A 17,275-nucleotide genomic window follows, 5' to 3' on the forward strand; every position below is an offset into this window, starting at 1 on the left:
AAAGAAACAAACACAGTCAACACCAACAATGAACAAAGAAACACAGTGGGACTAAGGAACAAAAGTCTAAGTGAGACAAAGGGCAGAGAAAATAAATACTAGGGAAACTATTAATTATTCCAACAACAATAATGATAATAATGACTTTGTTATATAAGACTCACATTCTACTAGAATGTCCAGCACATAAAACACAACAAAAACAGGTATAATCACAACAGGCAGCCAGCAGACCGTGTCCCTTTTCACACTCAAGGAACAAACACACCTTACACAGAGTGGGATGAACTGAGGTTACAGACTTTCTCCAACTCATGATCATGACTCACAACAGATGTTTATAGGCTGTGTTTGCAGAGTCAAGGTCATGTTAATCCACATCACTGCAGAGCACAGTTTCAGTTATTTTGGTTATGTTTCATGAGAGAGTCGTGTAAAGTGGTAAATGGTAAATGGCCTGTATTTATATAGCGCTTTACTAGTCCCTAAGGACCCCAAAGCGCTTTACATATCCAGTCATCCACCCATTCACACACACATTCACACACTGGTGATGGCAAGCTACATTGTAGCCACAGCCACCCTGGGGCGCACTGACAGAGGCGAGGCTGCCGGACACTGGCGCCACCGGGCCCTCTGACCACCACCAGTAGGCAACGGGTGAAGTGTCTTGCCCAAGGACACAACGACCGAGACTGTCCAAGCAGGGGCTCGAACCGGCAACCTTCCGATTACAAGGTGAACTCCTAACTCTTGAGCCACGATCACCCCACAAAGCAAAGGACTTAGTTAAAACAAAACAAAACAAAACAAAAAAAACACAACACAACAAAACAAAACACGTGATTCCACAAAATTCAATGCAAAAGGCAATTAAACACCATTTCAATTCAATTTTATTTATTTAACACCAAATTGCAACAGCAGCTGGCTCAGGACCCTTTATATTGTAAAGTTGAGACCTTAAAATAATACAGTGAAAATCCTTTAAGCAAGCACTTGGCAACAGTGGGAAGAAAAAACTCCTTTTTAAGAGGAAGAAACCCTGCCAGAACCAGGATTGTGGCCACCTGCCATGAAAGGCTGGGGGAATACTATTAAATGTTCATTTAAATATTCATTAAAAAATTTAATAAAGAATCCAAGTATTGTTTTTCTTTGTTCTGCCCAACTCAATCACTGGTAATGGCTGGTAAATGTGCACAAAGGTATTTTTTATTTAATTTTTTTGTTGTTTAATTTTATTTGCAGCATAGCAATTAACAAAACAATTCACAGGGCCTGTGTATACCTGGGCTTCATATGCAGTCCCAGAGAAGCGACATCTGTTCCACACCCACATACCATACAGTGGGAAGATCATTTATTTACATGACAAATGTAGCGCAAAATCATCTATTACATGTCAACAGACTAAACCGATACGAAGGACTTTTCTGTGCATTTTCTGGTATTAAACTGGTAAATAATTTCTGGTTTTGCCATCTGCTTATGTTTCTCTACCATTATCAATCTACTGCGATCAAACGCAACCCACACAGGTTGTCAATGTTAAACTCTTGATATATGCTTACAGCTCCCTACAATAACAGCAAGCACAACTTTGGTTTGACTAATGGTTTGTTTGCGTGGCAGATAAGGATTACCCAGAACCACAAAAAAATCCCAAAATTAAATCTTGACAAAATGTTATTTTCTGGTAATTACAGATGGTGAAGACACAATCTAACTCTGTACATAAGAATCGATTAAATCCACTAAACATATTCATTAAAATGTAGCTATAGTCACTTTGCTTGTGCACCTTAATCTGCTAACTACATGTTTATCCAGGAATACAAAGGACCAGATGTACAGTTTGCATTTAACTTTTCCTAATGCAGACATGAATACACTGGTGATTTGCTAACTTACTTACTGAGCCTGCTTTCTTACACCACATAAATTAAATTCACCTTAGAAAACTAATTGCTATTTTGAAAACAGACTGCAAAGTCTCTATATACCATACCGTGCAGCCTTCACAGCCAAATAATTAGAGAATATACTGTATAGTTTTTCTTATCTTATTGGTTTAAAGGTCTTTAGTATCAACATACACATATTTTAACCTCCTAAGACCCGAACTCTTTCATGGCATGCATATTTAATTTTTCTTTGCTATTTGGGTTGATTGGGACCTGATGAATGTAAAAACAAAGAATTACCTGTTCCTTTTTTTCTTTTTCTTTTCTTTTTTTTTTTTTTTACCTAATTTTGGTTTCTGAGAAAAATGAGATCAACATATGAGGACATTCGTTTTAAATGTTCATAGAACAGTGGCAGTATAATGTCCTCGTAAGTGGATATCAGGCCCTTGTAGAGAAAAATTAGGTATTTTGGTCTAGACATCCCAAAATGTGATGTCCACATATGTGGACGCCAGGTCTTAGGAGGTCAAAGTACAGTATTGTGCAAAAATCTTTAACCACCCTTATTTCTTAATATTTTCTTTCTCCATAAAGACTATTGGTGATTTTCACCAAAAATTTCCCAATTTCGATGTTTGACTTTAGACCTTTTGCCACCGATTTTCAGTCCAGTTGTTGTGTAATTTGGCCTAAATACCCCAGCCTTTTCTCCCTGTTTCAGTTCCTTAAAAACACAATAGATGGATCAACTTGAGGTTCAGATGGATCTCTCATGTCCTGTGTCAGGTATTTGCTGGACTTTTCCCCAGTTTTAAAGGACACAAGTATACTGTTCGTCTGCTGTAGATAGTGGTTTAGGTCTGGCATTTCTTCTTTGTTCCTCTACTTGCCCACTTTCCTTTAAAGACACACCATACACACCATGCTGAGATATGTCAAGTTTTTGGTAATCACCTTGTAGGTGCAAAAATACTATTTTATGCCTGTAAAACTGTGTTATCTTTGCCAGTATTCATAGATTCGACTGAAGAAATTGTAACAAATGTGTTTTTTTAACAACAAGATGTCGGTAAAAGAAATGCCTAAAGATATCATTTAAAATTGGTTCTTAGTTCTCTGTTATGTGTAGACACAAGACTGGTTTATCCCCTGAGCTAGGTTTCCTTTTTAAGCTTGAATGATTCATAGGTCAGTGTTAAGTGGCTTGACAAATTAAAAAAACAAAACAAAAAACGGCACAAAGAACTGAAGACTGTATAAAATATATTTTATATACAGTCATTGATTTAGACAGTGGTAAGCTCACAGTGTTTTTCACTTTGATTTAGCTTTTCTGCTATTTTTATAAGTGTAATAACATTGAACCCCTGAATTCCCCTTAGAGTACGTTTTATATCTTGTATGAACCTTTGTAAACAAATCAACAAGAAAACAGATTATTAATTATTGATATAGAATATAATACACATGAATAAATAAAAGCTATGTGCTTACGTGTAACACAGCGGTAGCTAAGCTCCTGTGCTTTTGTTTTTTTTCCTAATGAGCCCGCAGGGTCCGCTGATAGAGAGGTTTTTCTGCAGTTCTCCATGTAAAAACTGGATCCAAAAGTTAAACAGGTTTGTGTGCCTCCGATCAGAGATGCCTTCTTTTTACTGCCGTAATACATTAACCTGGCAGGAGGAAAATGTGGCCTGCCTTAGCATTAATTATTGAAGATAGCACAAGCAACAGTCGGAGCCTGGGATGACTCCGGGAAGCGGAAGGCAGCGTTGCTTAGCAACCAAGGGGCCAAACAAGCGCGAGCACCATTTCGGCGTGTTAGCATTTTAGCTAATTAAACTTTATCCTTTTCTTTTTAGCATATTACTCTGCGCTCAGTAGTTTTATATTTTTAGTTTAAATATATTGTTTAAGTTGACCAACAAATGGCAGGCAAGAAAAAGGAGGCAACGCTGCAGGTTGTGTTTTTGTGATTTTGTGGGGGGTTTTTTAAAGCTACTTTTATCATCTCTGGGGATAACAGTTTGTCTTTTCATATCCAGGCTTCCGTCACAAACCAAGAGCAATGGGAAGAGATTCTTGCAACCAAGGGTTTAACAGGTAAGAATTTCATCAGTAAAAGAGCTGTTGTCCTAATAAAAATGAACGCTCCACGAGAACTGTTATAAAGATGTTACAGCGTGATGTGAAGGACTGCTGGCATCGTCATTACTTATTTGCTGTGTTCTGCTGCCCCCCTGTGCTCAGTGTGATAATTGTACCAGCCTACCACACCTCCTTTCTGTCCTCCTGTCTTGTACACACACACGCACACAATCAGTTGCTGACTCTCTCATTGCAGTCGTAGATGTGTATCAGCAATGGTGTGGTCCCTGTCGTGCTGTGGTTAGTCTCCTGCGAAAAATAAAGAATGAACTGGGTGATGACTTGCTTCATTTTGCCACAGTAAGAAGAGTCAATAAAAAATATGAAGAATTTAAAATTTTCAGAGAAGGACCTTTGAAATTGTGTGTGTGAGTGTGTTTTGGTGCAGGCTGAAGCAGACAGCATTGATGTTTTGGAGAGGTATCGAGGGAAATGTGAACCCACCTTCCTCTTCTATGGGGTGAGTGTGTGTCTGTGTGTGTCGCTGGCCACTCTATTAGGTATACTTATTCAACTGCTCAGTAACACAACTATGTAATCAGCCAACCCAATGTGCTCAACACAGGAGCAACTTAATGCTGTTAGGCAAGTAGACGTGGTCAGAATGACATGCTGAAGTTCAAACAGAGCTTCAAAATGGGGGAGAAATGTAATTTAAGTGACTTTGAATGTGGCATGGCTCACGATGGAAAACTGGAAAAATGTTAGCTGGTGATGTGAGGGTAGGGTCAGAATTTGGCATAAACAACATGAAAACATGCATCCATTCATCCTTTGTACCAACTGTTCATTCTGCTGGTGGTATAATGGTGTGGGAGATATTTATTTGGCACACTTTGCGCCAACTACTAACTGTTTAAATGCCACAGCCTACTAGAGTATTGTTGCTGACCGTGTCAATCCTTTTATGACCACAGTGTATCCATCTTCTGGTGGTTGCTTCCAGAAGGATAACATATCATATTGCAAAGCTCAGTCATCTCAAATTGGTTTCCTGAATATGACAATGAGTTCTCTGTACTCAAATGGCCTCCAGTCACCAGATCTGAATCCAATAGAGCACCTTTGGAATGTGGTGGAATGAATGATTTGCAGTGCAGTCAACTCGAAATCTGCAGCAACTGTGTGATGCTATCATGTAAATATGGCCAAAAAACTCTAAGGAATGTTTCCAGCAAGTTACTGAATGTATGCCATGAAGAATAAAGGCAGATCTTAAGGCAAAAAGGGCTCAAACCCAGTACTAGTAAGGTCGTATATGCCTAATAATGTGGCTAGTTGGCTATATGCTATATAGTTGACTGTATAGTTCAACGACAAAATGTGTGTTCAGTGCTTTATTACTAAGATAAGATTCAGTATACTTTTCTTATCCCAAAGGTTGCGAAATTTCTTTATTAAATTAAGCATAATCTCAAATGTATTAGCTTAAATATGTAGAATTGTATATAGTTAAATAGTATCCAATATAATATGACAAAACACCTTTCAATAAAGATGAAAACTAACTTTAAAATAAAAATAAAAAATGCAATAAAACAAAGAGAAGTAAACCTATAAATTAAATATTAAATGATTGTTAATAATTATATGAATTATTTAATTAAATAAAAGCTGATTAACAAAGTGATATATGTGTGTGTCTCAGTTTTAGTTTCAACATAAACAATATCAAACAAATAAAAATGCCTTATTAAAAGTATACAAATCAAATATCAGATGTCATCACAGTGGCTGAATATAGGATTTTAATGTCGCAAAAATGGCTTAGTAAACACAGAGTGTTAGCATACTATTATACTGTGCCAGACAGGTTTGTGTGTTTTGCTGTTTTTTTATACACAACTTCTGTCTCTAGTTATTTCAGTCTATTTCAGTTTATGATACCTGTAGCCTGTAATGGTTATTACAATTATTAAATTAAATTTGTTGCATTATTCTGTACCTACATTTAAGTATAAGCAAGTATGCTAGTCAAAGAAAGAAATGTTTTGTGCCGTAAAATATTGATTCAATATTTGCTTTAAATCCCCTTTCTCAGCATGTCTTAGAAAGCCCAAACATATTCTCAGTTCAAATGAGATTGGTGATTTGTTTATCAAACACAAATAAGTCATTTGAAGTCCTATGAATTGGCTCAATTTAGTGCAGTCTCAAGCCAAGTGATCACAGAATGCAAAAAACCCTTTGTATGTACAATATTGTCATGTGTCCCACCATGCTGCAACTGACTGACTGACCAAGGCCAGGCTATTCGCATGCTGGATGCTGGCATGTGTTGCTGCAGTCTTGTTCACGAGAGCACCATGTCTGATCGAGTGTTCTTGGTGGAAATCTGACTAGATGGCAGTATCGAGATGAGGCGCTCCAGTCTTTACTTGTCCCATTCTTGCAGCAGTACACCAGCAGCATCTCTTTCAGCAGGAAAATGCCCAAACCCACACTGCCAGAGCCATGCAGGCCTTTCCATATTAGGAGCATATGCAGGCATTCCCTTACCAGCATTCAGTCTTGTTATGGGTGATCGTTTGCATCACATAACCATCTTCAGGTACATTCTCACTACTAGCAATGTGCTTGGTTTAATTGAGGGTGGTGCCTGGTCAGCGCAGCCAGGAAACATGACACCACTCACTTGATGTATATTAAGTGAATAATTAATGTACCTAGACTGTTCTCACATGGGACCAACATATAGATTTTGTACTTGCAATCTGGCTGGTTAAAGTTGAATATCTCAGATGCAGCTAAAATTTCAGGCCTGTAGTTTGTGTGTGAAAATGGCTTTAGAGCCATGCCCCCCTTGAGGTGAAAAAATATTCTGTAAATTAAATATATTCTGTTGAAATATTTATTTGTCTGATCGAAATTACACTTGTCTCTAAGCTTGTTGCTCTTTTTAAATTTTTAAATATTTTTGTGGATCGCTTACATAGGCCTCTAAAGCCTTTTTGTATCTCACCATTTTATAAATGCTAAATTAAATGTAAAAAAAAAAAAGTTAACTTATTACTAGGCTTGTGTTGAATGAACAGGGTGGGGAGCTGGTGGCTGTACTGCGTGGGGCAAACGCTCCCATGCTTCAGAGGATGATTGTGGAGGAGCTAGCCAAAGAGAAGCTGGTCCTGGAGCAAGGTGGTGAACGCAAAGTGGTGAGGAGCTCATTATACACATGAATTCACACATATTTCTGCCAGAACAATAGAGTGTTTCTCTGCAGACATGCTGCCTTGTCACGGCTTGTTAAAGCATTAATATTAATTAATTTTTCTGTTCTAAGTAAAGTAGTCCATAACAACGTGACAGTAAGCCAGCGTGTATGTTACCAGTGCTGAAAGCAATGTGACTAAAATCAAATCAGTCTGTGTTTATTTTATTATTTACCCGTTTCGTTTTCCTACAGTAGTATTTCAGAATTGCTTCTGTGGATGATGGCTTTTAGCCACTTAAGTCAAGCAGCAGAAAATATATCAGCAGCTTTTTTTTAGGTGTTTCTTATTTATTTTTCGACATTTAGAGTAAAAATAAAGCCTAATAACCACCAAGTTCATGTCAAAATCCTGTCAGTCTGACACTAATAGTTGTGTATGAATTAGTCTTTTGCTGCATCTCAGGGCAAAACAGACAGCCTGCACTCTTTGCACTGTCATTTCCAATAAGTATGGTTTAAAAGGCTACCAGTTGAATGTATTACATTTATTTATTTGTAGGTTATTTTTATTAGAATTTATTAGTCGCTTGGCGAGTTAAAATAACCTGTACAGGGCCCTAGGGAGAAATTGGCATTTACTAATAATTTCTGGACTTCAGAGAGCAGTTGGTTTTCCTGAAAACAGACGTGTAATGAAGTCGAATATATATTAAATTTAGGGCTGGGTATCGTCACTGATTTCTAGAATCGATTCAATTCCGATTCACAAGGTCCCAAATCGATTCGATCCACGATTCGATTTAATTCGATTCGATTCGATTTAAATCTGGGAAATTTTGACAGTCAGAAGTGTAATTCAGATCAGAACATTTACATATTTTTGTATCTATAAAAAGGAAGCTGACACTCGCAAGACTTTATCCAAGCTGTGAGCATCACAGCAGATGCCTTTGTGTCAAAGTAGCTGAAGATAAAACACAGAAAAACATGAAGGTGATTTTCCTGGCCTGGGATTTTATAAAAATATTCTGCAGTACATCAAAAACGAAAGAAAACCATTAATTAATGAACATTACCTCTGACGTTACAGCGGTTTTATTAGAGACATGGCTAAGCATTTTGCATTTTGAATAATATTAAAAAGTTTAAATTTGTTCAGTATTGAACAGCAGAAATGAGGTTTTCTTTTCGGAAGAATGTAAAAGGGAAAAAAACAGCGGCCGACAGCGCTGTAAACAACAGTAGACTTGTGCGTAACAAGCAAGCGAATAATGAAGAAAGCGAAACTGTTCGAGAGAGAGAGAGAGGGTGGGAGGGAGAGAGGGGGAGGGAGAGAGAGAGAGAGAGCTGCGCATCGCAATGGAAGCAAAACAGTAAAAGAGTGAATTCATGACGATGTTTATGTGAAGCGTTTGGATCTTCTTTAGCTGCTGGTTCGGTCAATATTGTTTGGAGAGAGATCACACTAACAGCTTTAGAATCAGCGTATAAAGGGCGTGAACACAAAGCGCGGACCCGGATCAGCGAGCTGTCGGCTTTCAGCCCCGACTGTGAGAAAGGCGACATCTAACTGATTCTGATCCGCGGGTCGCGCTGTGTGTTTAAGTCTATGTGCAGAATCCCTGTACCTGCTCTCATTTACTGTTTGGTGGTTCTTGAAATTTTGTGAGATGTCACCAGAGATTCTGGCATTTCGGACAAAATAAATTTATATTAAAAAATCGATTCAGGATTTTAATGAATCGATTTTACGTTATCCAAGCCAGAATCGATTTTAATCGATGAATCGATTATAAAAACCCACCCCTAATTAAATTGTATCCAGCTAAGTAAAGATTTTGTTTTAATGACATTTGGAGCAAAAATAACAAACATTTCCCGGTTAGAACCTAATGCTTTACTGGGTTTTTTTTCTATATCTTATGTGACTCTTGGGTGGAAAATAAAAGTTATAAAGCCACGTTAAATAATACTAAAGCCACCATTAGCCATAGCTGTAGTTTATACACACATATGTAAAGACAGTCATGTTTAGGGATTCATTATTTTTATTTCCTTTGTTGTGTCTTTGTTAGGTGAAAGATAATGGTCTGACAGATGAGGAGAACAAAGAAGAGGAGGAGTTGCCACAACATTTGGAAAATGAAGAAAGTGTAATTGGTACTGTGGAAAAATATAATTGGCAGTATTTTCAGTGCTGATGTTACTTATCATTGGTGTTTCCTGTTGATTCTGTGGAATATTTTGCATTCTGTCAGAATTACAGATCATCACTCAAGCTCCTCTCTTCTCTTGCAGTCCCTGCCAGTAAATCCTACACAGTTGCCATCATTAAACCAGACGCCGTTGCTCACGGCAAGGCAAATGAGATTATTATGAAGGTACATAAAGAAGATCACTGCTCACATTGGGAGAAGGAAAGATTGTCTCAAGCTTTCCTGCTGATATTAATTCATTATGTTGATGCTGATATTCTCCTGGATAGATTCAGGATGCTGGCTTTGAGATCCTGGCGCATGAGGAACGCACGCTAACGGAGGCTGAAGCTCGAGATTTTTACCAACACAAAGCAGCAGAGGTGCGGTATAGCGAAATAGAGGGGAATGGTATAGAATAACAAAAAGACAATTCTTCTCACAGACAGAGGCTTATTGCATAGATTGACATTCAAGTCAAAGTGAGGAAAACTGATGATGATGCAGTGAATGTTTGTGATGTTAGCCAGGGCCATTAATATTCTGAGTCAACATACCGGTAGCAGAGCAGTCACGACCAGTGCAAAAATCATTCAGTTACTTTGCTACACATGACACATCCATCTGCATTTTAGCACGGGGCTCAAAATAGAGTTGCTGTGTAAGCAGCTTTTTTTTCTATTTTGCTTATGGTGCTGTTTTTGACGAGACCAAATTGTTATAGATACAGAAATTTTAAATATGTGAGAAAAGCCTGGGAAATACTACTGCTGAGAAAATAATAAATGGGCATGAGTTGTATATGTATTTGTTTTTGCAGGTTTTGTATTCAGTGCATTAACATATGTGTCTGTGTCTCGCCTGCTCTTTGTATGTGTTGGTGGTTTGTAGGCGTGCTTTGAGGATTTGGTGCAGTTTATGTCCAGTGGTCCCTTCCATATTCTAGTACTCTCTCAGGTAGAGGGATCTGCAGCCGTTGTACCGGCATGGCGTGAGTTTATTGGCCCAGCAGACATAGAAGAAGCCAAGAGAGAAAATCCAGAAAGGTTAGTTACTGGAAATTATGCATATGATCCAGTGTCATTAAGTAAATTATAATTTCTGGGAAGTACAACATTTGTTTGCAGCATCGACATTTATCTCTGCACTGCTGATTGCAACAGTGCGAAACAATCTGGAGTCTGGAAAAAGGAACAAAAAGCACATTGTCGCCTGCTCCATCAGACACACCCAAACATTATGCTTCTCTCTGGTTGAGCACCAGCTGAGCAACCATCTGGTCTCCTCTCCTTTCTCCCCCCTGGCTTCCTGCAGCTTGCGGGCACAATACGGCACAGAGACACTGTTCAACGCAGTGCACGGTAGTGAGGACAGCGACCAGGCCAGCAGGGAACTCGCCTTCTTCTTCCCCAACTTTCGGACGGCCTCGGTAATGGAGCAGGATGGGGAGGAAGAGCATGTGGAGAGGACACTGGCTCTCATCCGCCCCGACGTTGCCAGGGAGAACAGAGGTGGGGCTCATGCCAAATGCACAAGTACACACGTGGGCAAGCACAGATACACCTTCAATAACAGCTCATATTAACAGCGAGACTGCTCCTTGACTCCTTCACCAAAGGTGTTGAATGACACTGTACAATGCAGTGAAAATGCACATGCTTATTTTAGGTAGACTGCTATGTTTTCTTTTTTATTTCATATCCCTGATTTTGCAGAAGAGATCTTAGATCACATCCACAAGTCTGGCTTTATAATAGCGCTTCAAAAAGAGGTGATGCTGTCAGAGGAGCAGGTCAGACAGTTTTACTGTCAACATGTTGAGGAGGACTACTTCCCTGCACTGCTCCAAACCATGACCAGGTAACTTTCAACAAACTGTATAATTAATCCAGAGATTTTCTTGTTTTGTTTTTATACTCCAGATGATTATACAACAAGTATATTTTTACAGTGGGCCGGTGCTGGCTTTGGCTCTTGCCAGAAAAGGGGCTGTAAGTCATTGGAAAACCATCCTCGGTCCTTCTGACATCAATAAAGCCAAAGAGGAGAGTCCAGACTGGTGAGTAATGTGCACCACAGTGAGGAAAACTACCAGTAGAAAAGCAGTGAAGTTTAAAAAGCTAATCTACTGTCTGTCACAGATTCTAACAGCTTGTTAGAGAGAACTCGGCACTCTTTTCACCTCTCTTTTTATCCTTGTCAAGAAAAATTACAAAAAGAGCCAAACAACACAAAATCAGCTAGATAAGTGGTTCTTAAAGTTGGGTGCAGGGACTCCCTGGGTGTCTTTGAGTCTGATTCTGTCTGATTCCATTGCAGTCATTGAAAATGGAAAGGGACGGGCATTTATAAAGCACTTTCTAGTCCTGCTGTCCACTTAAAGCGCTCCAGACTGCAAGCCAAATCTAACCACACATTTACAGAGATTTAAACACATTTTCTCTCATACACTTTCATCCACCTCACAACCATGACCAGTTTAGAATCACTTATTAAATGTAAGTATGTTTTTGGACCCTGATCACACTCACACTCTTGGGTGAGGTATTTCAGGCATGTCCCACCGGGTGCAGGCCCTGAGGCAGACCCAGGACACACTGAAGAGATTATATCTCTCGGCTGGCCTGGGAAAGCCTTGGTGTTTTGGTCTTCTCTGCCTAGGCTGCTGCTCCTGTGACTTGGCCCTGGATAAGCAGAAGAAAACAGATAGATGGATGGAATTGAATTTTAGCTCTGCAAATATGTAGTCAGTCATTTTACACTCCACTGATTATAAATAAACAATTTTTCTGAAAAGTTGATGGTAGAGGGGCATACTGGGAAATATATCACTCGTACTTTCTGACTTTGCTTTAATTTGTGCAAAATGTGTATACGACTTGTTGACATCCACTATGACTAACTAAAAACAACTTTTTTTCTTTATATTTTTATAGAGTAGATCCTTGGAAAAGCAACATTTTAAATTATGTTTTAAAAGTCAAAGAAAAGAAATGACTCTAAAGAGGGAAGAGAGCAGGATGAGTATACTTTGGATTTTCTGTTTAGTTCTGAGTAGTTTGTGTTTGAATGAGGAATTATATAAATGAGTAAATTGACTGGTTCTTACATAGTGCTTTTCTACTCTACTGGAGCACTCAAAGTGCTTTATACAACATGCCTCATTCAAGCATCCATACAAACACTTTTTTATGCCTAAGTGCTTCCTATCTAACATTCATATACATCTGTACTTTGATGGATTCACTACCGACTGCTCCAAGACATTGTTAAAGGATGAACATTTTCTTTTGCAGACGCATGAACTATCTGTATTTATTTTCAAACAGCAGTGCTTTGACACAATTAAATATTGTCTGTTGTCTTTCTCTGTCTGCAATGCACCATATGTTTCTGTGCTTTCTAACTGGAGTGGAATCAAACAAGGCAGTCTGAACAGAAGTAAAGAAAATGACAGTTAAATTACACAAAAATTACTCATTAAATTACATCCTTTCCTTTGAAAATAATTTCTGGAAACCATCAATACTTTCTTTTCGACGTGGATAGTGCCAGACAGTACAATCACACTTGTAATTTTCTTCTTTGTTTCCCTCGTACTCAGTCTAAGGGCCCAGTTTGCAGTGGAAAATAAGCCTATCAACCAGCTCCACGGCAGTGGAAGCCGCGAAGAGGCAGAGCAAGAGATCAGCTTCTTCTTCCCTAAACAACAGACTGTGGCAGTGATCAAGCCAGATGCAATGGAGGAACACAAAGGTCTTTTTATGTTCATTTGTAACGACACAGAAATGCTTGACATTACTTTTGTTTTGACATATTTTTCATATATTTTTGCTCCTCATTCTGACAGAGGCTATTTTGGAGGAGATTCGTGGCCGAGGTTTCTCTGTAACAAGGCTAAAGGAGACCGTGCTGTCAAGGGAGATGGCTGAGGAGTTTTACAAAGAGCACAGAGAGAAGCCTTTCTTTAACCAGCTGGTGGAGTTCATGTGTCGGTTAGTCTGCTCTCGAATACAGCCACCAGAGCAGTGCAAAGTGACAGCATACCCGCCCTAATTCCTGCTGCCACTCCAATTTCTAATGGCACTTTTAACAGTAATCTTAGCAGCTAAGAATCAAGGCAGCCTCAGGCGAGTGGCTGCGAAGTGCATCTCAGTTTCATTCTTTGTCCCACATCGCACATCGAGATTTTAGAGCTATCTTCCGCTCCGATTAGCTCCTTCACTTGGCTGTTACACAACTTTTTGGACAAAATGAGAGAGTTGAGTGCAGCTGGTCACAGCAGCCTGAAAAAATGTCTTCAGTGCCTCAATATTAGCTCAATTTTAGCCTTAATTATGGATTAATAGTATTAATATATGCAATAAGGATGGCTATCACATGAATCTAGAGCTCCTCCTTGAATAGCTTTTATAGAGCTCCAGAGCGTCAGTAACAGCTATTAACGGATACACATTTTTACGATATAATCTTGCCGGCCACATTTCAGTGTAAAGTAGTTCTAGCTACATTTTAAAATATAGTTATTTAAAGCCTAAAGAAGTAGCATCATTTAACCTAGATACCTGTTCTGGCCCAGTTTTAACAGAGACACCTGCACATCGTTTTTTACCTGCAGTGCACCATATTCATCCTTACAGTCAAATGGTGCTTGTTGTAACAATAGGAAGTCTCCCATTGTTGCCCTAGACAATTTAACTGCATTATTTTGTGTGTTATTTCAGTATTAAAATAGTATTTTGTCATGTTTGTTATTATATTTCAAGGTTATATCAAAGGCAGCATACGAGGCCAGACTGAAAAGCTGGCCTCGTATATTTGGTTATCCAAACTTTCCAACAACCAGATGCATTCCTCTGTCTTTGCATGTTTGCAATCATATTGCCAAACATGATAGCTTTACAGTTAGACAATCCTTTCACTCACTGTGGCATTTTCATTACAGCGTGTAAACATCCCACAAATGTTTGTTTCAGGGGACCCTGTATGATGCTTGTCCTCACTAAGGAAAATGCGGTGGAGGAGTGGAGGGCCATGATGGGTCCCACAGACCCGAACAAGGCAAAGGAAGCGTCCCCGGAGTCTCTGAGGGCTCGCTTTGCTGCAGACATCCTCCATAACTCAGTTCATGGTTCTTCCAACGAGCAGCACGCGGAGGAAAAGATCCGTTTTATCTTCGGTGACATCAGCACAGATGCGGAGCTCACCAGTGACGATCCCATTTCAGGTGACCATATAATGAGTGTGAAAGTCTTTACCATCTGTCACACCATCTGGTTTCCTCTAAATAACAATTTGCAGCTGATTTTTTACATCGATTTTCTTGGTGTTAACTAAATTTTTCTTATCATACTGAAATAAATCTTTTTTTTGTTCATCTTTGGCTAAAGAGGAAGTAAAGGCTGCAGAGAAAACCAGAAATTATACAATCTTCAACTGAAGGGACTTGACCCTTTAGAGTCTGCACTTTTGCAGAATTTAAGTTGCTTTCACATTGATGAGAAAGCCATAGAGTATTTTCATCACTTTACAAAGACAGGGATGAGGTATTGGTATCTGTATGTCTACTGACTTTATTAATGGCCATTTTTCTGTGTGTTAGTCAACAATGTAGCTAAAGAGAGACTGAAATTGGGACACCACAATTACTGTTTACTGTGAACACTGAGTAGATACATCTCTTTACAATGACAATCAAGATTACTTGCACAAGAAGAGGCGTCTCTCCTGACTGAGAGAAAACTAATGCCACTCATCTCCATAATGTCACAAACAGCTGCTGGAATTGCGATGCAAACTGGCGCTACAGCCTCTCCGTGTGTAGGGAATGAAGTAAATCTTGATTGAATCATACCATCTCATACCTGCGGAGGAAAATTGCACCTCCAGTGTGCTGTATCTTTTTTCTGTTGCCATGTTTTTTTAATGCATAATTAGGATCAGGGGACAGAATCTTGAATCTGTGTGCAGCCCATGTTTGATAAATTATGAACACTGCAACAGTGTTGTTCAGCAAAGCCGTTATTACTTATCAGCAGTGATATTTAGAAGAGTTATCTTCAGCATCCCTCTTTATTTTGCAGATGACCCACAAACAGGAGGAAGCATCGATCCAGAGCACTCAAACTGAATCATCACACCTTGTGTTTTCTCTTCTATTATAAGCTTAATGTGTAAAATCGTGGGAACAACAGAGCGCCTGCCATTCTATGAATCATGAAATAAACAAGACAAATATATATCATACTTTTTACACCTTTTGTAGGTGGCGTATCAAGACGGCACATTCAAGAAACACTGTAGACGTGTTCGCTTAATACCGCCGTCGACAGTTTGATGGCTCTCTCAGCTCACATCAGCAGCCGCGGGCTACGTGACTAAAACCAGGATAGTACAATCACCAAAAAGCGACTGACAATTTCAGTGTTCACAGAATCCTTTAGTGAGTACACTGTGCCACTATCAGTACCTTAGGTTGTCTCCTGTAATTTACTACCACAGTGCTGTGATAATATGAACAATATGAAGGTAGTATAAAGAGTGTTACTCCTGTTTATTCAAGGGGTGAGTAGAGGGGACCGTAACAGAGCAATTAGGCTCGAGTTTTTTCCTTTTACCGTAATTATTGCGGGATATTGCTATAACAATGGGACATAAATTACACACTGAAACTACCTTAATGAGGTGCATGAATAAAGAAAATATCTAACAGCTCTAAAAAGCTACATAATTGTTAGTATTAGGTATTTCTTGCAGATCATTTGAAAAAGGATTTCAGAATTCAACCACCTTGCAACCTCCAGGACTGAAAAATGAAGGCAACATGGAAAAGGAAAAAAAACTGCAGTTCCTCTCGAGACTTGTCCTCCCTCTTAAGGGTGGCTCCAAAAGTAAATCAATCCCCATAGCCTCTCATGTTAAAATTGCTGATTTCAGCCAATTAAATAACATGTTTTCAGCCTGGTATGAAAAATTGGTGTCTGGTGTCACTCACCATATGACAACCTGGATAGGCTTCAGCCCACCCACAACCCTGAGTGGGATGATCTGTTAAGAAAATGAATAAGGAACTAATGTCCCTGTTCATAGTAAATGCACAAGGGCAGTGAGAAGCTAAGGTTAAACTCACCCATTTGGGGACTGTTAAAGCTTAAAATTAGGGGCATGGCTACTTTTACTAACAGACAGGCCAACATATGCTGCTTCCAGTTTGTAGTGAAGGTGCCTAATGGAGCGTCTCTAGTGGAAATATGTGACTCATAAGACAGCTTAGTATGTGGTAAAATTAAAAGATCCACAAAGGTTTTGCTCAGTTTTGGTGAGTGAAACAAATATTTTATCAGTCTCCTACTTAGCTCTAAATAGTTTATAGATGCTGCTCTAATCTAATCTGAGTCAATGAACTGGACTTCTTGCCCATCTTAGTTTTGAGTTTCAAAGTTAAACTTTGGTTGTGTTTTGTATTTGGAATTGTCTGTACTGTGTATTAGTTTATGGCTTATCTTGTTAAAAAAAAAAAAAAAAAAAAGACTTATCATTTGCTGATAATTTAGCACGCCACATTCATGTAAATTTGGTCATTTCTGGCTTCAAATCAAAAATTCATAAACTAACAGTTACATCACAGGTGGTAACATCCTTCTTTTACATACAGTCTATAAATTTAAAACCTATAAATGACTATAATCCAAGTTAATCTGAAGTATCTTGAAGGAGTTTAAACATGTAATCTGGCCACCATGCAACTTAAAGCGCCTCTTCTTCTTGAGGACTCTGAGGAAGAACCACCTGTCCTCAGACATCCTGGTGAACTTCTATCGCTGCACCATCGAGAGCATCCTGACCAACTGTATAACAGTCTGGTACGGGAA

At 39.0% G+C, this 17,275-nt stretch overlaps 1 protein-coding gene across 5 annotated transcripts; it reads left to right on the forward strand.

Moving 5' to 3' along the window:
* Positions 1–3,202: 3,202 nt before the first annotated feature.
* LOC113008437 (thioredoxin domain-containing protein 6) lies at positions 3,203–17,202 on the forward strand. 5 transcript variants are annotated; one of them, XM_026145840.1, is made up of 16 exons: positions 3,203–3,871; positions 3,956–4,013; positions 4,255–4,358; positions 4,432–4,518; positions 7,094–7,210; positions 9,285–9,369; positions 9,508–9,590; positions 9,695–9,787; positions 10,296–10,450; positions 10,719–10,915; positions 11,120–11,264; positions 11,356–11,463; positions 13,009–13,160; positions 13,255–13,399; positions 14,381–14,631; positions 15,488–17,202. In XM_026145840.1, exons 1-16 carry the CDS (start codon positions 3,839–3,841, stop codon positions 15,532–15,534), a joined length of 1,860 nt encoding a protein of 619 aa, XP_026001625.1. In that variant the 5' UTR covers positions 3,203–3,838; the 3' UTR covers positions 15,535–17,202. The 5 variants fall into 5 exon arrangements, with proteins under 5 accessions (XP_026001625.1, XP_026001626.1, XP_026001629.1 ...); XM_026145841.1 differs by having other exon boundaries at positions 3,204–3,871; positions 4,447–4,518; XM_026145844.1 differs by lacking the exons at positions 4,255–4,358; positions 4,432–4,518 and having other exon boundaries at positions 3,207–3,529.
* Positions 17,203–17,275: the final 73 nt, after the last annotated feature.

The sequence above is a fragment of the Astatotilapia calliptera genome, chromosome 16 (assembly GCF_900246225.1).
Source record: "Astatotilapia calliptera chromosome 16, fAstCal1.2, whole genome shotgun sequence".
In the NCBI taxonomy this organism is placed as follows: Eukaryota; Metazoa; Chordata; class Actinopteri; order Cichliformes; family Cichlidae; genus Astatotilapia; species Astatotilapia calliptera.